We start from the raw sequence: 25,227 nt of genomic DNA, 5'->3' as shown, positions 1-25,227 counted from the left end.
TTTTCCTGTTTACTGAGCCCAGAGGGGGCCGGGACCTGCAGATTCCACAGTTGCTGAACCCCAGGTCCCAGCTGCCAGGCAGATGGGCTGACCCAGGCCGACTGCGTCCAGCAGTGTGGCTGCCCTACCCGACCTGCCAGAGGCCAGCCCCGTGGGAAGCCGGCCCTGAGCCCTGGGGTGGTGAGGAGGGGCCTGCTAGGGCTTAGAGCCCCTTCCTGCCCTCTGAGCTTTGGGGTCCTCATGTCAGGCCTGGGGTGGTGGCCACCGGCCCCAGAGCAGTCTGGACTTTTCATAGCTCACCCACAACACCCCTGTTTGTTTTCAGTCATCACCCTTCCATGACGTTATTGCCCACCCCAAGGTATGTGTGGCAGAGGCACTGCCATCCTGCAGGTGGCAGAGGTAAGGCCGGGCATGTGAGGCAAGTGCCCACCAGCCTGGTTCACCATGTGGAGTGTTCTCCTGTCCTGAGGTGGGACAGTCCCCACAGCCTTGGAGGTTCCCAGGCCGGGGCACTGGGCCTCCTGGAGAAGCTGGTGTCCTGTGAGCAGACTTCCTTCCTGTGACCCGGAGAAAGGACCTCGCTGGGGGCAGTGACCACTGTCATGGGGCAGGTGGGAGGCTGCCAGGTTGGGACCCAGGCACCCACAGACAGCTGCTGTGCCCCAGCCCGAGCAGTGCTTGTCTGCTGTGACCACCCTGGAGCCTGCTGTCCACTCAGGACAAGGTCCACCCGCCCTGGCCCCGCCCGTGCAGCTGGGGTCCTCACACTCTGCCGGCCTCAGAGCTGTGACAGCACGGGTGTGCCGGCCCTTTCCTCAACAGCCCGGCCCCTCCCCACAGGGAAGAAGCATCTTCCTCCAACAGTAAACAGACTGTGGACTGGCCAGGCCTGGGCACCTCTGATCCTGTGGTGGGCAAGACCAGATCCTAGGCACCGCCTGCGGAAACACCTGTTAGCCCGGGACCAAGGCGTCGGGCGCCGCTGCACCACACAGAGGATGCCCTGGGGGACTGGTTCCCTGTGACACTGCCCCTCCTCCACCCACCGCAGTCCCACGGGGTGGGCTGAGGAAGTGGGTACGGTGGGAGGGGGCACGGGGCCTGGCCGGGCTGGGTGAGAAGGGCAGGGATAAGGCCCGGGTTGGCCCCGTGGTCCAGTGAGGAGGGGAAGAAAAGGTGTGTGTCTTGGGTGAGGACTTCGGACCAAGACAGCTCATGCCCTGCACAGCTGTGCCTGGCAGGTGGGCTCTGCACGCTGTGGGGCCACTCCAGATGGTCCCAACACAGGCCTGGGGGCCCCACGTAGTGTCCCCAGCAGGCCCAGGGCCATGCGCCCGCTCACTCCACCCACAGCTGCTGAGAATGGGCCTGTTCTGCCCCCAGAACTGTGTGGGAGCCGAGTCCTGACCCCTAGAAGGAAAGAGGGGTGAAGATCCTTAAGTTTGGGTGTGTTTGAGATCCAGGGAAACTCAGCTGCTCAAGAAAAACACTAAATTCATTCCAGAACTGGGTCTTTCTTTTCTTGTTTGTTTTTGAGACAGGGTCTCACAGGCTGGCTTTAGACTCACTATGGAGCCCAGGCTGGCCTCAGACTCATGGCCATCCTCCTGCCTCAGGCTCTTGAGTGCTGGGATTGCAGGCGTGTGGCACCACACCGGGCAAAAGTGAGGTGTTTCTTGAGAGCAAGCAGCACTTATAACCTCTAACAGAAATGTGAGTTTAGTTCTAAACCTGTGAACCCGCAGTCTCTGCTACACCTCAGGGATGCAAAGGGACCTGTGTTGGGGCAGCCCCCCACCCCGGGCCCTCCTAACCCAGCCCGGGGTGACACTGTCTCCAGGGTCACAACTCCTGGGGTGCCAGATAGCCCAGAAGAAGCCAGGACAGAGGACCCGTGGTCTAAGGAAGGACAGGGGGCCCGCACCAGCCCAGCCTGCCTTGGGACCCCCACCTGTACCCACACATACCCTGACCACACAGCCCTGGTCACACCACAGGGACATCCTGAGAGACCCCTGGGACAGCCACCTTGGCTTAAATTCTATTCTGTTTAGTTCTACCAGATGGGTGTGGGTTCAGGCCTCCAAGGACACCCAGGAAGCCAGCTCATTGTCAAGATCAGGGCCCTGGGGTGCAAGGGACACACTCTCTGGGTCTGTGGGATGTGACCAGGGGAGGCCAGACAGAGGCAGGCAGATAGAAGATGGGGCTTCCCATAGTGGCACAGGAGCCCCCCCAGGCCTCCACTCCTCCGCACTGCCCCCATACTGGACCTGCCCACCCCATCCTTAGTAGGTCTCAGCCAGTGTAGGCTGCTTTTGAACCTTGGGGTGCTAGGAGGCTGCAGGGGAGAGTTCTGAGCCAAGAGGAGAAGCTGGATGCCCACTGGGTTCCCCCACCCCACCGCTCCCTGTGACTGGTGGGGTATAGGAGGGAAGTAACACAGACATCCCGTGGGAGTGAGGCTCTTTGCAGCAGGACCAGGGCAATGAGATGCTTTCTGTTTGGCTTTCATTGAATTTTTATAACAGGAAGAGTCCTTTTATTTGTGTTAAAAAGGAAGTAACTCGTAAAGATAAACAATTTTTTCCCTAAACTGGCTTTAGGTGAAAAACAAAAAGTTGTTCCCCACTGGAAGAGATGAAAGAATAGAGCCTGGAAAAACAGATCCCCCAATGATCACCAGTGAGGCTCCTGCCCGGGGGTTCCTGCCTCAGTTTCCCCCTGGAAGTTTAGACGCCACCCTGGCAGTGGGGTGCTCCTGAGAGGATCTCCCCGTCAGACTGCATTCCCTTGTGGTCCTGTTTATGTCTCTCATCACCCTCTTGTTCACTGTCCACCTCTCTCTTCACAGTGCAGGGGGTTGAACTCGAGGCCTCACACTAAGCCTTACCCCCAGCCCTTTCCCTATGTTAAAATTTGAGATATGGTCTTGATAAGTTGTCCAGACTGGATTCAAACTTGTAAGCTGCCTGCTTCAGCCTCCCAAAGTAGTGTGGCCATTATACACACGTATGACCATGCCTCATGTCAAACAATGAGCAGACTAGGAATGAGGGGACCTTTGTGATGACCCCCCTCTTGGAGTCTGATGATAGTCCTGGTGGCCTGCCACATCATCACTGTTGGTGCCTCCTGGCTATGGAGGTCCTTTTCATAAAACGTCACTTTTGGGGGGACCCGTGTTATGGCTTGTGTCTAGATGTCCCCCAGAGCCTCATATAGTCATAGGTGGGGGCTTTTTCAAAGGTGGCTGCATCTAGGCTGTGTGATGCAGGAGCTCAGGGTAGATGGTTACTAACTCAGCCCATGCATTGGTTTGGCACCTGTCCTAACTCCAGGAGCCTGGATAGAATATAAAGTTGACAGAAAGAGGCTGCTAAGGTCCCTGGATGCTCTGTTGCCTTCTGCCTGCCATGAGTGGTTTCTCCTCTGTGATGCCCTCTGCCAAGCCACCCCACTTTGGAGCCAACTATGGACCGAGACCTCTGCAGACTGTGAGCCAGATAACCCTTTCCTCCCTTAACTTATAAGGGCATCAGGTATTCTGCCTCAGCATCAAGAAAAGTTGCTAGGACACCCAGAGTGGAGCTCACATTCTGGGGGGTCGGAGCTGTGCATCTGGGGGTCGGGCACTTATCTCTCCAGGCCCATATCAACCTGCTCGAGGACTCCCCAAATGTTGCTAATTCCTAAGCTGAGGTTCAAGCTCTGACTGTCGGGGAGAGCCACTGAGTCGGGGTTCAGATTGGGACTCAGCTGAGGCTCCTGCAGACACTGGGTGCAGCCACACTTCACAGCCAAGGAGGCCCAGGGTCGGTGAAGATTCACCACATTTGGATGTGCTGCCCTCCTCCTCTGCTGAATCCCGGCTTTTACGGTCCTCTCAGAATGTTCGTAGCCCAGCAGACTCCACCTGGGTGCTCCATCCTTTCTCCGGTGCTGGAGTCAGGGAATCAGCTGGCCCAAGCCTGGTTCCGCCATCGGCTGCTGCCTTGGGTCCTGCCTGGGCCATGCAGGGGCTGCTGGCTCTGTGTCCCACCTGGGTGACAGCTGGAGTCCACCTGCCCTGGACTCGGCATGTGGAGCTCTCTCTACCGTCAAGCAAATGCCAGGCCCTACTTGCACTTAGTGATTAGCAGCTGAAAAGATGTCATTATGTTGTTTGCTGAGAGAGAGGCTTGCCCAGCCCCATGCTGCAGGGCAGTGGAGACAGGTGCCTGGCTGGCCCTGGGACAGCCCTGAATTCCTCCTTCATGTCTACACCCCTGTCAAAGCTGTGATACTTAAGAATCACCTCGCAGCTCAAAGATGGCCTTGCCCTGCAAACAGTCCTGGCTACCGAATGCCACAAACCATGTGGCTTCCAAGCTTAGACAGCTGTGCCTGCCCAGCTCTGGAGCGCAGTGGTCTGTAGGCAGGTACAAGGAGCCCAGTCCCTGGGCTTAGGGAGGACCCCTTTCCTCCAGCTCCTTGGTCTTTGGGGCCCCTCAGTCACTCTTTCCTCACCCCTACTCCTGGGCCATCTCACTCCTTCTTGATGGCATCTGCAAAGGGCCTACTTCCAAACAAGGCCACAAGTTCAGATTCAGGGTCTCTGTCCAGCCTATCTCTTGGGGGGCACTTTTAACCCTAAGCCTCCACAGGCAAGGCAAGTGGTCAACCAGGCATGCTGTCCTGGCAGGAAACCCAAAGCACACTGCCATCCCATCCCCGGCTGCCTGTCCTCCACTCCTTAAGGCACCATGGTTATAAGAAATGGGAAAAGGGGGGCTGGGGATTTAGCTCAGTGGCATAAGTGCCTGCCTTGCAAGCAGGCAGTCGTGAGTTCGATCCCTGGCACCGATAAAAATGAAAAAGACAAAAAAAAAAATGTTAAAAAAAGAAATGGGAAAAGGACAAGAGAAGGCAGTGAGCTCAGACTGTGAGGTAGAACCCCCTTCCCCGATACCTGCCAGCCCCTGCCTCCCCTTCTGGGGTCTCTGTTCCTTGGTCACCTCCTGCCTGATCCCTACTAAAATGGTACCACTAGGCTCTAAACCCAGTGACCTTCACAGCCCTGGACACACCTGCTTAATGTCATCTTCCTCCCACACTCACAAGCCCCACCACAAAGGATCTTGTTCAGAGCCAGGAGTACTCGGAGGCTGAGGCAGGAGGATCGCTGTGATTTGAGGCCAGCCCAGGCTACACAGTGAGTTTAAGGCCACCCCGAACTGCAAATTGAGACTCTGTCTCACAAAGACAAAATGAAACAAAGAAAAAACTCTGTCTTGGTCCCTGGCACCTAGAGCCCAAGTCAGTGTCAAGGGACCCAGCCAGGGCAGCCACAGCCAGCGGGGGACCTGGGTGCATAGCCACAGGCAGACGGAGGATAGCAAGGTGACGGCACCCACAGGAGCTGCAGCAGCCTCCAGGCCTCGCCCCATTTCTCCTGGGAAGCCCGAGGAGGAGCAGGCTTGCTGGCTCTGGTGCATTATGCTGCCCCTCCAGAAGGATCTGTGGGGCTCACAGCTCTGACAGTACCAGCTGCCCCCAGGCCTAAGACCCCAGCTTCTGAAAGGGAGGACTGAGCCCTCCACCCCGAGTGAAGAGCCCTCCACAGCCCTTCCTGAGCGCCACCTGGGCCACAAGGACTTAGCTACCACCGTCCCCACAGAGGGGCATGCGAGAGGAGTCCTCCACAGCACCCCACCATGGTGAGCCCTGGCCCCCACTGCTCTGCCCCCAGCTGTACCCAGCTGGCACTGAGTGTGATAGAGCGGGCACTTAGCAGAGGGAAGCCCCTATGGCCTCTGGGTTCAAGTCACTCCCTCAAGTGGCAGTGGTGGGCAGTGGGGACCCTTGGAGTCAGAGGCAGTGCCAGGCAGTGCTGAGGAATCTTCTCCCCGCTGGAAACACTGAAGCCCTTCCGAGTCTGAGAACCACTGCACCCCAAGGTTGCCAGTGAGGCGCTACCTGTGACAAGGTGTGCAGGGGCGCAACGAGGAGAAGCAGGGCATTACCCAAGCCCCTCTTGGGTTCTGTCCACCGAGGCCGATGCTGCACACCAGCGGGCATTTGCTGCCATGGCTGGACGCCTGTTTTTATTTAAATGGCCCGGAGCACGCGGCTGGCTGGATGGACATTCCCACGCCAACTCAGCAGCGCCTCTGGTTTTTGGCAATTTTTTCCTTTAGCTGTCAAGGCAAAAATATAGAAGAATTCTGGTCTTGCTTAAAGGCTTGCTGGGGTTTTTTCCCTTCCCTCTGGGGATCTGAAAATAGCTCACAGATGTGCCATACCTGCTAATGTCTGTGCTTCCCGCCACCGCACCAGCGCAACTCCCTGAGCCCCCTGTAACTCAAACCCTGGTTCCAGGCCCATTTTCTTTCTAAGAGGGGGTCGTAGGGGGAATGTGGGGGCGGACGGAAGCTCTAAACGTACCTAAATGTGTCTGGAGCAAATTCCAGGAAACTCAGACTCCCTGAGGAATCCCTACCCAGGGCTTGGGAGCAAGGAGAGTAGAATCCGCACCTTGGGAAGCCCACTGGGGTCCCTGGGAAAATTTAAAGGAGCATTGGGGTGGAGGGGGGCTGGGGATTGAACCCAGAGTCTTGGCACTGAGCCACACTCCCAACTGTTTTTTTTTTTCCCCAACTTTTTTATTTTTCATTTTGAGACAGGATCTTGCTCAGTAAGTTACTAAGTAGGCCACACTAGCCTGAAACTTGCCATCCTCCTGCCTCAGCCTCCCAGAGGGCTGGGATCGCAGGCCTGTGCCACTATGTCTGGCTGACATGAACTTTGCAAAACACAGAACTTTCTGGATATTTTTACCCCTCGAAAGGAGGGAAGGAGAGAAAAGAGGAAGGAAGAGAGGGAGGAAGAGACAGGGAAGGAAGAGGGGGAGGAGGCAGGGAAGGGGTGCTGTTGAGGGCCAGGCTCTTCAGTGACTCAGCCTCCAAGGCTGACTTGGCCAGAGCCAAGGGGAGGAGCCTCACGGTTTCGTCCCCTGGGGCCTTTTCCTTTTGGAGAAAGTTCTGAGCCTCAGCAGGCTGGGGGCCAGGCCGGGTGTTAGGTGGTAGCTCCCCTCCCCCAAGACCAAGGGGCCCCAGAGCCCCAGCTGTTGAGACCCGGGGTCTGACCCCAGGGTTTGCTGGGCTGCCACTCTGCTCAGATCCCCTCTATCTGATGGCCGTGGTGACAGCCTCCTGGCCGCCTGGCCCCTGCCACACATCCCCGTCCCCACCCACCCATCGTCCTACTGCTGCGGCTCCTGGTCTGGGCAGGCCTGGCAGCTTCTCAGGGGACCTCAGTGGGAGTCACGCTGGGCTCCCCCTTAACCTTCCCTTGGCCCCAGGAAACCCCCAGAAGTGGGTTGTGGACCCTGAGTAACCCTGCCCCAGCCTAGCTCAGCCCAGCAAAGGCTTTGAGGCAGCTGAGGGTTCCCTTCCTCAGAGTGCTGAGGTCACCTGCTATCATTCCTGCATCTGCACTGGGAGCTATGCTGTGAGCATTAGGAACAGACAGGTGGCTCTGAGCCCCAGCCAGCGTGGTCACCCAGCCTGTGCCACCCAACCCTGGGAGAACAGTGCCAGGTCATAGGCAGAGCTGTTCTCGAGCTGTGGGTACACTGTCCAGGCCACGCCAGCCCAGGCCACGCTAGCTGAGTCTCTGCAGCTCCCCTGTTCTGCAGCTGACACTGTCTGGGGATTTGCCCGGGCAGCACACTCCTGGGCCACTGGCTCTGGGAACCTGACTGGGGACTGCTGGGATGGCAATGCAGACAAGCCTTTGGACAGGGCCCTGGCCACATGTGGGGCCACTGTCCTTGTATCTGGGCCCAAGAGGAGCACCGGTTTCAGAGTTGGTCAAGGCCACACTCCATTAGGTCTGCGGGAGGCCAGGTGATGATCCTGAGGAGCTCATGAGCAGGCCAGGTGGGCCCCTGTCCCTCCATCGTTCACCAGTACCAAGTCAAGTGCATCTGTGTAGCTCCCAAGGCTATGTGGTCAGGGTGCAGGGGACACGTGAGGACCCCCCACAAGCAGGGTGCAGCTCCAGCCCTTCGTGTAATCTGAGTGTCTGGCCTGTCCTGGCCCTCGGGGGAATGCTAAAGCCATGGAAGCCACTCAGGTCTTCAGGAAATGTGTAGTCTTGTTTTATTAGGAAAATACAGACAGGACTTTAGAAATCAGTCAGTAGAGGAAAAACCAAAGCCCCACAGTGGGCCAGCTGACCAAAGTCCAGCTCTTGGTCTCAGAGGCTGACACACAGGCCTGGGCTGCAGCTTGGCTGGGGTGGCTACAGGGGGCTCTGTCCACTGCTTTGGACTTTGGCTCAAGGGCCACAAGCATCTTAGATGCATTTTATTTATTTTTTTATTTTATATATCTATCTATTTATTTATTTATTTTGTCTTTTTTGAGACAGGATCTCGCTATGCAGCTCAGTATGGCTTTTAGCTCACTATGTAGCCCAGGCTGGTCTCGAATTTGCAACAATCCTCCTGCCTCAGCCTCCCCAGTGTGGGATTACAGGTGTGCACCACCATGCCTGACCTTAGATATGTTTTATAATCAACCTTGTTTACAGCACACACCGTAATCCCAGCACTTGGGAGGCTAAGGCAAGAGGATGACTAGTCTGAACTACTTGGTGAACTTTGCCTCAAAAAAAAAAGAAGTAGAAGAAGAAGGAGAAGGAGAAGGAGGAGGAGGAGAAGGAGAAGAAGAAAGAAAGAAGAAGGAGGAGGAGAAGGAGAAGAAAGAAGAAGAAGAAGAAGAAGAAGAAGAAGAAGAAGAAGAAGAAGAAGAAGAAGAAGAAGAAGACGAAGACGAAGACGAAGAAGAAGAAGAAGAAGACGAAGACGAAGACGAAGACGAAGAAGAAGAAGAAGAAGAAGAAGAAGAAGACGAAGAAGAAGAAGAAGAAGAAGAAGAAAGAAAATCAAGTTCCAATGCGGGGCCTCTTGGCAATCTGCAGGCCAGGGCACCCCCACCCCCAGCCTCTGTGCCCCGGTGAGGTCTCCCGAGCCCACGTCAGCTGCAAGGGCAGCCCCTCCCTGTATGTTGTCCCGCCTGATTGTGCCAATCTCCCATGTGCAGCCACAGGTGGACCCAGGGCCTGGCTTGTGCCCCGAAATCATGACCCCTGGGCTGCACCCACCCCTGAAGCTGTCTTGTCAGCCATGGTATCTGCAGACTCCACTTCTGTCCTGAGAGGTCCTTCTTGCTCCACTGCTCCAGGGCATGCAAGGGGCAGGGGGGCCAAGATGAGCTCCCGGAGGAGTAGCGGGGCTGCAGAGACCCAGCCAGCTGCCCTGAGACTCCTGGGGACTTCAATCCACTGGCCTCTGCAGAGGCTGAGGTCACTTGGTGACCGAAGAGTTCCGGGGCCTCCACCATAGATACCTGGGGCTGAGGACACAGCAGGTGCACCAGGGTCCCTGTGTGCCATCACCTATCTTTTGAAGAAGCCCAGCTTCTGGCAGGGGAAGCCCTTTGGCTTAGGTATAGATCTCTGCCCTGGCAGTGCCCGCAGGACTTGCCCAGCCCCTCCTGACAATGTCCCCACGTGGCCTCCCCATGCTAACCTGCAGGCAACTTTGGAGAAGAGGTGGCCCCAGGTTTGCACACCTCTGCACGCCATTCTGCAGCCTTGCCTTGCTGCAGGGCATAGCCAGCCTAGAAGCAGACATTGCATTCAGTGTCTTGCCAGGGGTGTTCTGTGAGCACCTTGTCCGGGCAGAAGTGGCCTCCCATCGTGGAGGCCTTGCTGTACCTACCTTTGTTCAGCGTCTTGAAGCTTCCTCTGGGCTGCTGGAGTGGGAAGTGGGGTGGGGTGGGGAGGTATGTACCTCCCTTGTTTCTTTCTAGCTTCCCCAGTGCCCCTGCAATGCCCACTGCCAGTCACTGCAGGTCCCCTGACCCCAGAGAAAGTCTCCAGGCCAGGTCATCAGGACTGGTCCCTGGTCTGGCAGTGAAGGGTGGCAGAAATCCCAGGCTTAATTTGTGAATGAAAAGCTTCACTCCCTCTTGGTGGGGGCTGCCCCTCTTAGGTCCAAGGGAGGGATGGCCTCAGGGCTTTACTGCCTTGCCTTTGGCCTCTCTTCAACCCCAGCTGTCCCTAGGGCACCCCAGTTGTCCCCCTGGAGGCCCCAGCAGCAGGTCACGCGATTCCTTCTGGGCACATACCCAGCAGCTGTCAGAGAAGGTCATTCTTGCCTGCTGGCTGTGGGCACCACTGGGGCAAGGATGGAGTGGGGCTCCTGCCCCAGGGCTCGATCCTCTACTCTGCTCCAGAAGTCTAAGGCCTGGCTCCCAGACTAGGCTGCAGGATAGGTACTTTGGGCCTGGGGTCCCCTGGATGTCTGGCATGGGCAGTGGCAGCTGAAGCCTTGGGCCCTGTCCACAGGACATAGAGGGACAAGCAGTGTGGGAAGCCTGGGAGCTGTGAGACTGCAGCCCTTCCTTCTATGGAAACTGCTCCTCTGGCTGTGGCTGTGTTACATAAACATCTCTGCTGCCTCGGCGCCTCCTCTGGGGCACTGACCTGGAGCTGCTATCCCAGGCTGGGAGGAGCGGGGCACCGGCTGACAGGGAGGGCCTCGACCCTGTGCATGTGCTCCAGGAACAGGTGTGCCATGAGGCGAGAGGAGAGGCGAGAAAGCAGCCCACCTTGGCAGCCTCCTCGGGCAAGGGTCGCCTGCCCAGCCTCTGGGGCTTCCATTCCTCCAGTCCTCCTGCTCCTTTAAGGCCCCTGGTCCTCCACCCCCACCGCCCCTATTGCAGGACATCCCAGGACACCAGGCTCCTGTGGGCACCTGGTCTGCTCCATTCCGTGCTGGGGTGGGAGGGGTGCTGCACACCAGTGAGCCTCGGTTGTTACAAGGAGCTGGGGGTCATTTCGGGAGCCCAGAGGTTAACGGGTTTTGGCACAGGATGCCCAAGTCTGGCATCTCATGAAGTAAGTCATCCGGAAGGGGCATATGGGAGAGGCTGCACTGGTGCTGCCAGCGGGTCTCTACGAGCGCCTTTTCCGGGGCCACTTTAGGCGGCGGCGCCAGGGATAGGGAGAGGACAGTGACCACGGAGCATCCAGACACAGTTCCTCTGTGGGAGCGCGCGAGGCGTCTGGCCGGCTATCCCTCGGGGTGCCCCGTGCTCCTTGGCTAAGGCTGCGGGAGAAGCGCCACAGTCCCTCGGGGTCTAGAGCCCCAGAAGTCACGGCTCAAGGTCTTAAAGCCGCGGCTATCGCGCTTCTGGGAGCCCAGTCGCCCGGCCAACCACGCACCCATCGCGGCCCAGGGCACAGGCTCGGGGTGGCCCAAACTTGGCCTCAAAAGCTCCTTCCTACGTCCCCGTCCCCAGCCCCGAGATCCGTGGACATGGTTTCTCTTTCCCATTCCGCCCTCGCCTCCAGCGCCATTGAGATGCAAATTGTCCCCAAATGTCGCGGAGGGCGGTGGCGAGAGCGGATCCCTCCGCAGTCCAGGCTCAAACTTTGGTCGCTGAAAACTTTTAAACAAGTAGTCCCGAACCCGCTGTGCCCCAGCCGCCAGCGCCATGCGGTCCTCAAACTGCAAGTCGGGACCGGGCTGCGCCCCGGGGCCGAGGAGGAGAGGGACTCAGGGCGGGGCGGGGGCGCGGGGGTGCCGCGAACGGGGCGGGGCGAGCCCGCGGGGGCGGGGCGGACCCCGGGAGCGGAGCGCGCGGCCGCCCTGCGCCTCACTAGCGCCTCGGCCGCGGGAGGGAGCGCAGGGCGCGGGCGCGAGCGCGGCGGAGGAACGAGCCGGGCCGAGGCGGGCGGGAGCCCGGAGATCCAGCGGCGCCGCGGGCCGAGGAGGAGGCGGAGCGCAGCGCAGCGCGCGGAGCATAGGCGCGAGGCCGGGCGCGGGCACGGCGGGCAGGGATGCTGCGGCTCCCGGCGCCCCTGCTGTGCCTGGCTCTGCTTCCCGCTCTCGCTGCGAGAGGTAGGAGCCCGCGCCGCGCCCGCAACTTTACGCGCGCTTCCAAACTTTAGCTGTGGCCGCGCTCCCCGGGGGGGCGGGAGCTGGGAGTGGGCCCGGACGTGGGAAGCCGGGAGCCGCGGGGCAGGGACCCTGCTGCTGGGCTCGGAGCCTGACACGGGGTCCCCGGCCTGGCCTTTGCCGCCCCGGGCGCCGCGCGCGGGGCTCTCCGCGGGGGTGGCCGGTGCGCTGCCGACGCCTTCTCGGTTTGAAGCGGCTCGGCTTGGGCTTCCTGTTGATTGTTGGGGCCACTTGCTCTCCTTCTTCGCCGCCAGCCCGCGAGGGGGCGGATGTAGGGGCGCGCGGTGTGGGGTCTGGGTGGCGGCCGCCAACGGGGATACCGGGGTCCCTCCTGCCGGTGTCGGAGTGCGCGGAACCTGCAGGCGCTTTCGCTTGGGGAGAAGTTTGAGGAGCTTTCGGGGACGCTTATTACTTTGCCTGCGTCTTTCAGAGCGGTACTGGAACTCAATGGTGCCCGACTCCCCTCTTTCCCCAGAGGAGGGAGGAGAGAATTGCCCTGTTCCACAAAGTAGGGTTCCATGTGACGCCCCGTCCCCGCCCCCACGCAGGAGCTTAGTTTTCGAGGCCCCCTAAGAAGGGAGGAGGGGCTTGATTAATGATCCCTTCCCGAGAATGGGGTCGAATTCCTAGCGATCGGGGCTCTCCGCCTTCTCCTTGGGCGCGGCAGGGACTGCCCGGGAGATGCCCGCGACCAGGTATTGGGTGTCGCGGGGGCGGGGCAGGTCCCTGGGTGCAGCCCCGGTGTCCCTGGAGGCGGCCCTGGCGCGACAATGGGCCGCTCTGATTCCCTGGCCGGCGCTTTGTCGGCAGGAGGGGCCGCGGGCTCCGCAGCTGTCGCATTTTCCCACGAGGGGGGGAGCTGTGTGGCTACCCCCTCCCGCCTCCGCCTCCCGGGCCCCTTCCAAGACTGTGTTTGGACAGCAGGAGGATCCCGGTGGCTGGTTAGGGGTCCCAGCCCTACCGGCTCCCCAATGAACACTCCCAGACTGGTGTGGGGGGTGCAAAGTTTGGCAGACTGGCCTGAGTTGTCTCCGGTTTCCCTCTTCCTGCCCAGGCGTGGCCTGGGCGGTCCCTCCCAGTTGGGAGGGTGACTTGTTCACCTGCCACTTAACCCACCTGCTCCCCTCCTGCCCTGTGGGCCCTGGCAAAACGTGCAAAGCCCCTTGGGCTTGAGTGGTTTCCTGCACTGTCCCCCAGTCACCCCAGTGTTCCGAGGGTCGGGGGCTGGGGGCAGATCCCAAGCCCGGGTTAAGGAGGGGAGGGGGCTGCGACGGTCCAGGCTGACCTCTCTCCTGCCTTCCCAGGCCTGCGCTGCTCCCAGCCTGGTACCTGCGAGAACGGAGGGCGGTGTGAAGTGCTGAACGGCACAGAGGCTTGCATGTGAGTAACCCCCCGCGGGGACCTGTTGCTTTTGCTGGGAGCAGAGCCCCTGCATTCTGGGGACAGAACACTGGGCCATTGTCTTCTGGTGGCAGCCCATGGCCGGGTGCGGTCACGTGCTGACTTTTATTGGACAAAGTCTGGCAATTACTTAATCACCAGCAATTATGCCGCCTGTGGAACTACTCTTGCAGCCGGAGGTGGGCGAACTCCGTGGGCACCTTGGGCTGGAGCGGCAGTCCTAGGAGGGAATCCTTGGTGCTATTTCTTCTCTAAGTTCCTGAGAAACCATTGACCTTGAGAGTGGGGGCAGAAGCATTTACAGAGAGCCCCCGCCCCAGGCAGCCTAGGCTTCTCTGGGCAGATGGGCTTTTTGCTGCTTGAGGGAAAATCGGAACCAAGCCCACCCTGGCTTGGCCTCACTTTCTCCTGGGCTCTGGGTGAGGCTGGAGAAGTTGGAACTGCTCTTGCTGGTGTCACCTGCCGTGGTGGGAGGTATGGGTGCCCCAAGTCTGGCTCCAGTGCTGGTCACTTAGAACCCCCACTGCCTGCCAGCAGGCCTCCCTTTCTCCCCTGGGTCCTCCGCTCTGAAATAGGCACGATGACTGGCTGAGGGATGTGGGGGTGTCGTCTCCACTGTGCCAGGGAGTCCTGCTGGGATCTGAGCTCTGCTGGCTGTGGCTCAGCCACCCCGGGAAGTTTCTGAGCTGCGTCTGTGCCCTTCAACTTGAGCTCGCCCTGATGAGAATACCGAGGAGGTGCCTGGGCCCGGGCCGGGCCTCCCCTCCCCTCCCCTGGAGGCTACAGACAGGAACCGCTCGAGCCCGGGCGGCGGCGCGCCCTCATTCCAACTGCCGAGGGCCCGTCCCCTTGACAACCCCATGCTCCTGCCCTCGCAGCCCGGCCTGGGCAGGCGGCCTCCTCCCTCCCCAAACTGAAGCCAATTAAGCAGGTCTGGGAGCAGTTTATTGGACAAAGCCGATTGTGTCTTTGTGGGATGCTAATGAATGCACACTAGCTTTTTTTTTTTTTTTCTTTTTTGGGGGCCCTTTCTCCCTCTGCAGAAGCCTCACGCTTGATGCCCTAAATCTTGTTTCCCTCCATTCAGAGGCGACAGCTGGGATTCAGGGAAGTGCAGCGACTATTGTTGGGAGGTGGATTAATGCTGTGTGATTAATTATGCGTGGCTTCCCAGAATGCGCAGCCCCCTTCCCCGCCACAGTGGCCGCTTGCCTGTGACTTGTGCAGGCCAGGCTGAGAATCCTGTTTTTGTAGAGGCTGGGGTGGGCTGGAGGGCCACCGGGCTGCAAGGTGGGAGTGCCCACTTCTGGGCCACTGGGGATGGTGCAGCCTGGCTGTGAGCTGGAGCTGGGTCTCCCCAGGCTGAGGCTTGCAGCCCTATGCTGCTTGGGCTGTGAGGGCTGTGCCTCAGGATGCGGGCTGTCCAGGCCCTCCCATTCCATTATGCTCTGGTATCTGTGCCAAAACCCTTCGAGCCCACAAGATGACAATGCTGTGGGTTGTCTTTGCTTCCCAAACTCAGGGATGTTGTCTGTGAACCCCTCAATAAGGGTTTTGGGCCTGACCCTGCCTCCTCCAGGACCTGATGCCCCTCCTCCTCGGCAAGAAGCCTGCCTCAGTTTGGCCTGGCACTTGGCCGAGCTCTGCCCACAGAGGGCCATTGTGTGGCCCTACGAATCCAGAAGATGAGGCAGAAGTACCAACCTCTGAGTAGCAAAGTCAGCGGCCAGGGCGCAGTGCAGTTTGGAGGGCCGCACAGCTCCTTCTCTGGGCCTGGACACTCGTGGGTCCCCAGGCTCCTCTTGGAGGCCTGTGCCATCGTGTTACCACCCCTTGTGACTCCTGACTGAGGGGGAAAAGCTTCTGTCTTCTCTCAGTGCCTGACGTGTGGTCTCCAGATGGTAGCCCTTCAAGCTTCCTGGCTTTCAGGGGCCACTGCTGTGTAGATAGTCAGGGAAATGTGGAGTCACAGTGCCTGCCTGATGAATCACCTCTTCCATCCAGAGAGAAGGAATTTTCCCAGGCTGTCGATCATGGGGCAGAGGACTCAGGACTGGAAAAGTGGGCTCTGTTGTTGGCAGGCGTCTTCTCAGAGGCTAGGCAGTGCGTGGCTGTGTAGGAAAGGCTCAGCGTGTGTCCTGTGGGTGGGGTGCAGTCCCTGGACCGCTGCTGCAGTGGAAGTCAGTGGCCTCTGGGGCAGGCTGGGTCACTGGCCAGCCTCGTTACTAGCCCTTTGTGTGCCAAGGGTGGTAAGAGCTGGAGGCAGCTCTGTCTTTTAGGGGTGTGTGTGTCTACCACCTGCTACTTGGGGCTGAGGGCAGAGGCATGGGATGGCTAACAGCTCCCTCTGCCTGCAAGAAGTCAGGATATCTTGGGGGTGTCTGTGTGGAATCACAGAAGTCACGTGAGCCCTCTTGGCCAGAGAACCCAGAGGGATTGAGTTGTAACTACAGGCAGCCCTGTTCTGCTGCCCACCAGCTAGGTGACCTTGGGTCTCCAGGTCAATTTCCCTGTGCAGGATTGATAGGTTGATGTCTGGTGTAAGGTTGCAGAGGATGGCTGGCTGGCTGTGTGTCCCACGCTGCTGTGAGTGGGCAGAGTCTCATTCTGAGTGCTTTGCTGGTGAATGAATTGATTCAGAGAATCCAAAAGGGCTGCTGGGCTCTGCAGCTCAGGGAGGAGCTTAAGATTCTGGGGATTCTCCTGCCCCCACCCCGTCCAACCCATGGTTCTGTTTGGCTGCCTTTGCTTCCTTCCCTGGGTGCTTAGAGCACCTGGAGTGTGGCACAGAGGGGGAACAGTGCTGGGACAAGACAAATGCAGCCTATAAGCTGGTGTTCCAGCCAGCCTCCCAGGTCGAGGTGCAAGGGGGTGGGGATGCCCCAGCACACTGTGACGTGGCTCCCAGCATCCCCATGACCTTGTCCCATTCAGGCTCCAAAAGATGAAGAGAAAGAGGCCCAGGCTGGCTGCTGGGGTGGCCAAGCAATCACAGCTCCCTATGGCCCTGTTCCCCTTGTTCCAGAGCAAGGAAACCAGGCGGGGAGTGACTTAGGGAAGTCACTTGGCAGGAGGCGCCTCTTCAGGCTGGGAGGGCCTGAGCAGAAGCCATGTGTTTTCTGTCACCTGGTCCTGCCGTGTTTCACCTGCTGCCTTGGGAACGGAGGCGCTGCTGGTTCTGTCATCCCTTGGGTGAGGACCCTGTGTGGGGCCTCTGCTGCTCAGGCCAGGAAGCCAAGACTTGGACAGAGCCGGGTGCTCCCAGGATTGGGGGCTGCTAGCACTTTCCAGAGAGAAAATAACAATACAAAGGACAGAGCGAGTAGCTGTGACCTCAGGGAGAAGAGGGTGGGTGGTGGGCAAGGGAGCCCCATTTTAGGGTGTGGAGTGGGTGCTGGTGGGGATCTCTGCGGGGTGTCATGTCTGCCTCACAGGCGGCAGCCCCCTGTCAGCGGGTACTAGCTTAGGTCCCGTGGAGGGCAGACTAGCCCACCCAGCAGTGCCAGGCCAGGCGAGGGGTGTGAACCTTTCCTGTCCTGTGTCTTATCTATAAATAGTGACAGGATGTGGCTTTGCAGAGGTGACTGAACTTTGATGTTGCTTTCCTCAAAAATGGTGACACCTCCCGAATGGGGAGTCCCCTGGTAGGTGGCCCTGTGTTTGCCATTCTCCTTGCAGGGCCAGAGGTGTTGATTTCCTCATTAGTTTCCAGGTAGGAAGGCTGAGGCTGAGAGGTACAGAGGCCCCACAAGGGTGGGGACATGGGACGCTTGCGTCAGCCTAGCCTTCCTGTGCAGGCCTATCCAGAACTTTCTGGATCTTTCACAGGCCCAGGAGGAAGCATCACTGGCTTTAATGAGCGGCTGGCTCCAGGGCATGCTGACGGTCCTCCTCTGAGTCTGAGCGTCTGATCTCTGGCTTCCCAGGCAGGTTGGGGCTCCCTGTGGGACACACCCTGGGCTCCCTGGCATGTCCAGAGCCTGGTAGCTCCAGCGAGCCATGCCCCAGAGCCTTGTCTCCTCTTGGGCCTAGTTTCCCCCTCCAGGGTCAGTGCCTGGAATCCCCTTTAGCTTTGTCCCGGTGAGGCAGGACCGTGGGACAGTCAGGAAGCACAGCGATGGTGGCAGCTGGCAGCAGTGCCTGGGCATGTGGCCTGACCATGCAGCGGGGCAGGCTCTGCCAGGCTGGGGCCTGTTCTGGACTCCAGGCTCTGAATGCTGAGCCCCTGAGCCCCGGGCTGGGGCACCCCTCCCGGTAGGGGGCAGGGGAAACAGGTGGAGGGCAAGGGGAGGTACTTCTCCAAGGTGGTGCTATCCTGGCCCAGAGGGCTGAGGGCTAGTCTGGGGGGCTTTGGGGGGTGAGTCACACATACCATAAAACTTGCTGTACTAAGCACACATGTTAGTGGCATTTAGTACTTTTGGGACATCACGGAACTGTGATTACTGCCAGTTCTGAGACTTCTCTGCCACCCCAAAGCAGTCCCATCCCAGCCCCTCCCCAGCCACTGGCAGCCACTGATGCACCTCTGTCCTGACATTTCTTGTGACTACAGCCTGTGGCCTCTGCGTCTGGCTTCTCTTGTTCAGTTGTGTCCCTGTGCTGTCCAGAGGTTACCCTCTGGAGACTAGAATTCAGACACCTGATGCCATCAGGGACTGGCCTGAGGCGGGCACAGTACTTGAGGCCAGGTACACTCAGGGGACCTTCCGGAGGGGCTGTGCGGTGGGCTGGGGTGTTCAGCATGGCTTCCTGGAGAAACTGCTGCCTCTGCAGCCACAGAGCCCAGCAGGGCTGCAGCCCCACCCTCCCCAGGGCCACCTCACTTCTGCCAGCCAGGCCTGTGACTCCTGGGCCCGCAAGAGGGGGTTCTAAGTGTCAACTTGTTGCCCTGTGGGGTGTGGGTGGTAAAGCAGACACCCCACTCCCTGTTGCACAGAGGTACCACCCCAGCTGACCCTAGGCTGTTCAGCCTCAACCATCTGAGGTCAGAACTTCGGACAGCTTCCCTGGGTTTTCTGGCACCTGGGCACTAGGGCAGGGCCTGCTGTGGAGGACACTTGGGCTGCCAGGCCAAGGCAGCAGTGGGCAGCGAGGCTGGATGCACCCAGAGTCCCTGGTCAGCTCTGGTCAGCTGGTAGTACTGAGTCCTGTGATGCAGACTGACCCTGCATCGCCCTGGGGCTCAGTGGGCTGGGGTGAGAGGCACCAGGCATCATGCAGTACACCCTTGTCTCCTGCCAGACAGGAGCGTCAGTCCTGGCACCTAGTCCTCTGTCATTGCTGCAGTGATGAGGGTGGGATGGGCAGGGGGGCTGACACTTGGGGCTGCTTTCTGTGTGGGTTCGAGATGGGTGGAGCTCTGGGAAGAGAAAGATTTTGCTACAGAGCAACCCCCCACATCCACTGTCCCCATCCCTGGAGGGCTATCCTTCTGTACAGCCGAGCCAGTACAGAGCCCAGCATTTACCCTCCAGGGTGAATTCCCTGATGTGGAGTGGCTCTTTTTTTTTTTTTTTTTTTTGTACCAGGGATCTAACTCATGACCTCGTGTTTACCAGGCAAGCACTTGAACTGCTGAGCTTAAATCCCTGGCCCTAATTTTTTTTTTTTAATTTAGCAAGTCTTTTTAATTGCGTAGTTTATCTATTTTTTTTTTTTTTTTTATCAGTACCAGGGATCGAACTCAAGGCTGTCTGCTTGCAAGGCAGGCACTTATGCCGCTGAACTAAATCCCCAGCCCCAATTGATCTATTTTTTTGTCCCGGGGATCCAACTCAGCACTTGCTAGGGAAGCATTTATGCTGCTGAGCTATATCTCTGGCCCTAGAATGGCTTCTTTGCGTGTGTGTTGCTTGTGGGGGGGGCTATGGATACCTGGTCTCAGTTGGCCCTGCTGCACAGGTAGTTACGTCCTGCTAGAACCACATTCCTTGGCTGATGAGGGGAGCTGTGCCATAGACCTGGCAGATTCCTGGAAGGAGTGTTGGGTCCTGCTTTCACATGGGCTGGGGTTTGGGGGCAGGTGACAGGCAGGTGAACTAGGTGTCCAACCCTCCTTACTATACCTGTAAGTCCCACACACACAAAGCCTGCAGCCAGGTGTCACCCTGCTCCTGTGGACCACTTCGGACATCTCTGCACCGCAGACCCCTCCCGGCCTCACTACTCTGGTCAGGTGGCAAGAGCGTTAGTGGAGAAGTATCCTTCTGCCCAGGCTTGGAGCTGTGGGCAGGTGCTGTCTCGCCCTCATGGGTCACTAAGAACATTAGTCATCAGGCTGTCCTGGCTCACTGTCACCTGGCCTGGGTCAAGTGCTAGAAGTGGCTGTCCTTCCAAGCCAGGAAGGCCCCCTTATCCTCTGTTGACACTGCTGATTTGCTGAACAAACTCCCCTTCCCCCACCCCAGTCCCAGCCTCAACCCCAGCCCTGGCCTGAGGGGTGCAGGTCCTGCTGTACCCTGTCATCCCTGTGTCATCAGGGACCCGTGGAGGGAGGCTTGAGAGGTAGACTGACCCCATCTGGGCAGTGGACCCACGGCCAGTGATAGGAGAGGGCAGGACTGCTGTCCTCTGCTGAGATGACACTTGGGGTGACACTTTCCAGCTGTGGAAAGACCCCCGTGTACTAGGGAAACTTCTGTGCCTGCAGCCCTAGGGTGCGCATGTCCCAGCTGTGGGTTCCTGGGCCCTCTGTATTGCTTTAACATGCCACAGGTCAGGGTCTGGCACGGTGACGGACCCTAGCCCTCCCTCCCTGGCCCAGTCTTTGTGAAAGGAAGGTGGGTGGGGAGTGCGGGAAAGATGGGTGAGGCTGAACGTCAGGGACTGCGCTGCGGGCCTGGGGACCTGCCTCCCACCATTTCCTCTCAGTTTCGGTTGTTGATGAGCGGAAATAACAGTTACTGGAAGTGAGAGGCCGGGGGAGATGCCAGGGCTCCCAGTGTCTGTGTTTTTCCCCCACCCCAAGGACTTTTTGATAAATGGGGAGGGGATGTGGGCCGAGCCTGGGGTGGGGACCACCTTGAGCTTCCAAGTGGACTTGGCCGTGGCTTCTACCTCCCGGTGTAGAGACGGGTTGGGGTCAGAGGCCAGCTGCCTCTGACAGAGAGCTGGGTCTAGTCTAGGTATCTGGCACAGCTGTGCTGGGCCATCAGTGTGGGCAGCTGGGCTGGGATAGGGTAGCCCTGTGGCTGGTGGGCAGCTGAGTCCCTGGAAGTCCTGGCTTCCAGCCTGTGGAGCCTGCACTGTGGCCAGAATCCCCCTAGACTTGGGCTTTGAGCCAGACCTGCCCTGCCCACACCTGTTCCATCAGCCCAGGTTGATGCCTGGCAGTGGTGGGCCGGAGTTGGCCTCCTCCAGGCCTAGGCTGTGTGGCCTCAGCGGCACTCACCTGTGAGCCTGCCTCCCTCCCAGCCCGGGAACGCCAACCACAGATGAGGGGAGTGCCCTTTGGGGAAGCCCCATCTCCTCCCGCCAGCCTGTTTGCTTTATTTTTATTCCATGTTATGGTCACTACAGGCTCTCTGAGGCCACAACAAGTGACCAGAGGGTCTCATGCTGCACCTTGTCCCCGTGGGAATGTGCCTGCCTCCTTGCACTCCTGCTGGGGCTACTCCCTGCATGGTAGCCTTGGGCAGAAAGGTCTCTCCCAGGGACCAGCCCAGCTACAGGGTGTGGGGAGGCTGTTGAGCTTTGCTTTCACTTTGGTTTTTTTGAGACAGGGTCTGGCTATGCAGTTCAGGCTGGCCTTGAACTCACTGTGTAGCCTAGGCTGGCCTTGGAACACCCTCCTGCCCCAGCCTCCCTAGTGCTGGGATGACAGGCATGTGCTGCCACCTTGCCTGGCAGCTCTTGAGGTTCGAGCGAGGTCCTGTGGGCCGCTAGAGGTCAAGCCAGGGGTTTGGGCTGGTTTGTGTGTCATTCGGTACCCTGCCCAGGCCAGCCCTTATCTCCCTCACCTTCCCCCACAGAGAAGAGGCCCCCGGGCTGTCCTGACTGGCCAGGAAGTCCCAGGTGTCCCCCAAAGTGTGCAGTGTGGGGCTGGAGATTTAGCTTAGCGGCATAAGCGCCTGCCTTGCAAGCAGGCAGTCGTGAGTTCAATCCCCGGTACCGATAAAAATCAAAAAGACAAAAAAAAAAAAAAAAAAAAAAATCCAAAGTGTGCAGTGTGGCTTCTTCCTGGTGGGGTGGCTTATGCTGGGTGCAGTTGCTTGGTTTTCATCTCAGTTTATGGGGTTCTGAGGCCCCTGAGAGCCTCATGGTATACAGTGGGCTTGGCCATCTCCCTGGGCTGCAAAGCTAGCTGCTCGCCTGTTGGAGGCCCCCTTCTGCATACTGGCCAGGAGGAAGGGGGCTGCTGAGTGCAGTGGGGCCATCGCTGAGAACACTATGTGCCACCCAGGAGGATGCCCCGGGGACGGTCCCACAAGTCCCCCATAGCCAGCCCCTATCAGCCAGGTTTCCTGGGAGTGGGCAGAAGAATGTGTCCTGGGGCTGCCCCTCCTTTCTGTGTGCTCAGCAGCCGGTGGCTGTGCTCCAGGGTGAGCAGACGCATGCCCACGTCCACCCATGCAGGCAGTCAGGTGGGATGGCAGTGTGGGCACTGTGTACCAGGGTGGCTCCCAGTGACGTTGCTGCCACACAGGAGGGTCTGGGGTGACTCTGGCAGCAGTGGAGGCTGCATTTCCAGGCCTCCCTCATATCCCTACCTCACCCCGCAGCAGCCCAGGTTTTGTTTTAGTCTTGCTCTGCATGTAAAAGTGCATTGTCTGCCCAGCCTGCCAGGCCGGGAGATCGGGTGGTCAGGCGGGAAATCCAGGCCACAGGTGGGGCAGCTTGGGGTATGGGGCACCCTCCTCACTCAGTCTGTCTCCAGGGGAGCTACTCTGCCCTCCAACTGCAAAGTACTGGCAGCGAGGTCCCTGCGACCTGCCGACCTGCCAGGTTTCAGCTTCCCCCTCTCTCTAAGGTGGACCCAGCATCACCGAGCCACTTCGGGGGCCGAGATGCAGCCCACAGTAGCCACAGCTGTGTCATAAGGCACAGCTTTCCCTGTGTGCTGGACAGATGTCGGGGGCCTTGGTGCATCCCAGACAGGGTTGGCTAGACACAGACCTAGACACTGAGTGGCCACCCTCAGCAATGTGGCCCATCTTGGCAGCCCCACTCGCCGTCTGCTTGGGAGGCAGAGGCAGGAAGTTGGCAGGTTGCTTCAGCTTTGGCATCCAGCATAGACAGTGATTGCTGGCTTAATTGATCGACTTCTGGATTAAGCCCTCCCTGCGTGCCTGGCTGTGTGTGCTGATCAGCTGCTTTCCCTTGCCTTGAGTCTGAATTGCTGCAAGGTGCAAGGCTGGGCCCCCAGCGGAGCAGCAGCTGTGGGTCACTGGGAGGTGAGAGTCCCTGGCCTCCATGGTGCTGAAGCCATCCCTGTCTGTTGCAAGGGGCTATTTGGAAGGGGGCACTTGTGCCTAGCCTGGCCTGCAGCCTGGGACTATCTTTTGGGGGTACCAAGTGGTGCGTTACCCCCAATGAAGGAAAGGATTTCCCTGGGTACCCTCATGCAGTCATTTTCACACCTTTAATGGTGACCACTGGCTGCTGGTCCCTATGCTGGCTGTGCTACATCTCTAGCAGCTTTGGGGGAGGGACCAGCCAAATGGTGGTTCCTCCCCTGCCCCTTGATCACCACTGTCCACCCCCATGGGGCTGTCCCATCTCCAGGAAGTCACAGCGGCGACGGTGGCAGGTGGGGGGAGGGCTTTCTGTCCCTGCTGAAGCAGACACTTCCCACGTGCAGCCACCCTGGGCACAATGAGCCCAGTGGGGCATTGTTTTCCCTGTGGTGGGAAAGGTGGCTTCCCGGAGGGCAGGTTCCGTCCCCTCCTCTCCCACACAAAGGGCTCCCCAGCCCATGAGGAAGCCGAGCCTTTCCCGCTGGCTTCCTCTTCCCCCTTCAGTGCATTTGAGCCATTGAGGCTGCTGGGGTGCTCTGCAGGAGAGGGGAGCCACCCTTTGGGCTTGAAAGCCAGCTGGCTGGGACGCACAGGCCCTGTTGTCACCCGTGGATTGCTCCACCTGCCCTGGCCCTGTGCAGTGTCCACGGCTGCTCTTGGGTGTCTGCGGCACTGCTGTGTTGGGCTGGAGACTGTCTGGCCTTCATCGGGCCTCCAACCTCCCTACAGCCCCAAACCCTCCCTGCTCCCAGGGCTGGGGGAGTACACAGCTCTTCCCTCCCTGGCTGTTCTGGGAGATGGTGGCAAGTTGCAGTCTTAGGCTGCAGCTTCTGGGCTTAGCCAGATCCTGGGGCTCCCTGTGCTGCTGCTCTTTGGGACACAAGAGGATGGGTCAGCAAGCATTGAGGGTCTCTTGCCTCCTGGGCTTTGTCCTCGGGACCCCAGGTGGGACACAGGGCTTCCAGCAGGTCCCCAAGTCCATACCCAGCCTACCCCACGCCCTGTGTACTGGTTGGTGTTGGCCTCTGCCTTTCTGAGAGTCTGAACCAGATGGGTGTGTGGCCCCAGGAACTTCCCCCCAGGATCTCCTCCATCCTCAGGAGCCTGGCCAGGGACAGTGCTGGGCTTGTCGACCCTGCAAAGGCCCAGTAGGGGTCGATCCATGCCCACATCTGTTCTTTAGCCCTGGCCTCAACTTCCCATTCAGTAGGAGCTCTTTTTCTTTTCTTTTGTCTTTTTCATTTTTATCGGTACCAAGGATCGAACTCACGACCGCCTGCTTGCAAGGCAGGTGCTTATGCCGCTGAGCTAAATCCCCAGCCCCTCAGTAGGAGCTCTTGTGTTGCACACCTTCTGCCCAGTCCACAGATGCCCATTGGCCAGGGCAGGGATAGTAAGGTAGGCAGAGTGGGCAGTGAGTGGCCGTCCTTGCTGTTTCTTGGGCAGAGTGAGAGCCCAGATGCCCTTGCTGGCCAGCATGCCCACAGGGCTTGGGAGGGGGCCAACAGAGTGTTGAGAGAAGTTCTGACTGGATCCTGGTGGGTGTGGGAAGGGATGACCCTCTATAATGGTGCGCTGTGGGGGGAAACAGACTTTGGGGAGAGGGGCCGGGCCACCGGGTTTTACTGCTACTTTCCCCTGCCATCATGTCTGAGTAGTGTGAGCTCTTCGAGTGCAGGGCCGCTGCCAAGTCCTGGCCCGGTGGTTGCAGGGGCAGTGTTGTGCTGGCCCCAGGGTGTGGCCCTTGGCTGTGTGTGTGGCACTCTCAGGGGCGAAGCATGGACCTCTTATCCAATCCGGTCTCTGCCAGAGTGAGAATTTGCTCCACCCAGGTGGTGACAGTTTGCATGTGCTGCCATCACTTCCCCAGGCCTGGAGCCCTCTAGCGCACTATCCTGATGCCTCAATTCCACTTGAGGGAAACAGAGGCTGCAGTGAATGCTCAGGCTGGATGTGTTGTGTGGAGGGAGGGTCCCATGAGCCTCACCTCTCCCCTGGAAGAACTTCTCCCCACCTCAAAAGTTACTCTAGTTAAGGCTGGGCGTGGTGGCTCACGCCTGTAATCCCAGCACTCAGGAGGCTGAGGCAGGAGGATCATTGTGAGTTCGAGACCAGCCTAGGCTACAAAGCAAGCTCAAGGCCAGTCTGAACTGCATAGAGAGACTCGTCTCAAAAAGACAAAAAAAAAAAAGTTCCTCTAGTCGCAGTAGGCCCTTTCTGTGGTCACCTCTCCTTGAGAGTTCTGGCCAGCTGACCTTCCTCTCCCACTGGCTCTGCTGCCCCTTAAACCCTTTACAGGCAGGAAGGGCAGGAGCTAAGTAAATGCCCCCACTGTGCTGCTGCCCCTCCTCC

The 25,227-nt window shown here is 59.0% G+C and overlaps 1 protein-coding gene across 4 annotated transcripts in view; it reads left to right on the top strand.

The window, feature by feature from the left end:
• Nucleotides 1–11,729: 11,729 nt before the first annotated feature.
• Nucleotides 11,730–25,227, top strand: part of Notch1 (notch receptor 1) — a 39,144-nt gene continuing 25,646 nt past the window's right edge. For 2 of the 4 annotated variants that reach the window (XM_063244119.1, XM_063244118.1), the window contains exons 1-2: nt 11,730–11,959; nt 13,321–13,396. In XM_063244119.1, coding sequence (XP_063100189.1) covers nt 11,899–11,959; nt 13,321–13,396 — 137 coding nt within the window. In that variant the 5' untranslated portion in view covers nt 11,730–11,898. Of the gene's footprint in view, nt 11,960–12,596; nt 12,712–13,320; nt 13,397–25,227 lie in introns of those variants that run through there. The other 2 variants (XM_063244117.1, XM_063244116.1) reach the window with 1 other exon arrangement.

This window comes from Cavia porcellus, unplaced genomic scaffold, assembly GCF_034190915.1.
Source record: "Cavia porcellus strain 051 isolate PalLab524CR breed Dunkin Hartley unplaced genomic scaffold, mCavPor4.1 scaffold_49, whole genome shotgun sequence".
NCBI lineage: Eukaryota > Metazoa > Chordata > Mammalia > Rodentia > Caviidae > Cavia > Cavia porcellus.
This window is presented reverse-complemented; position numbering and strand designations above follow the sequence as displayed.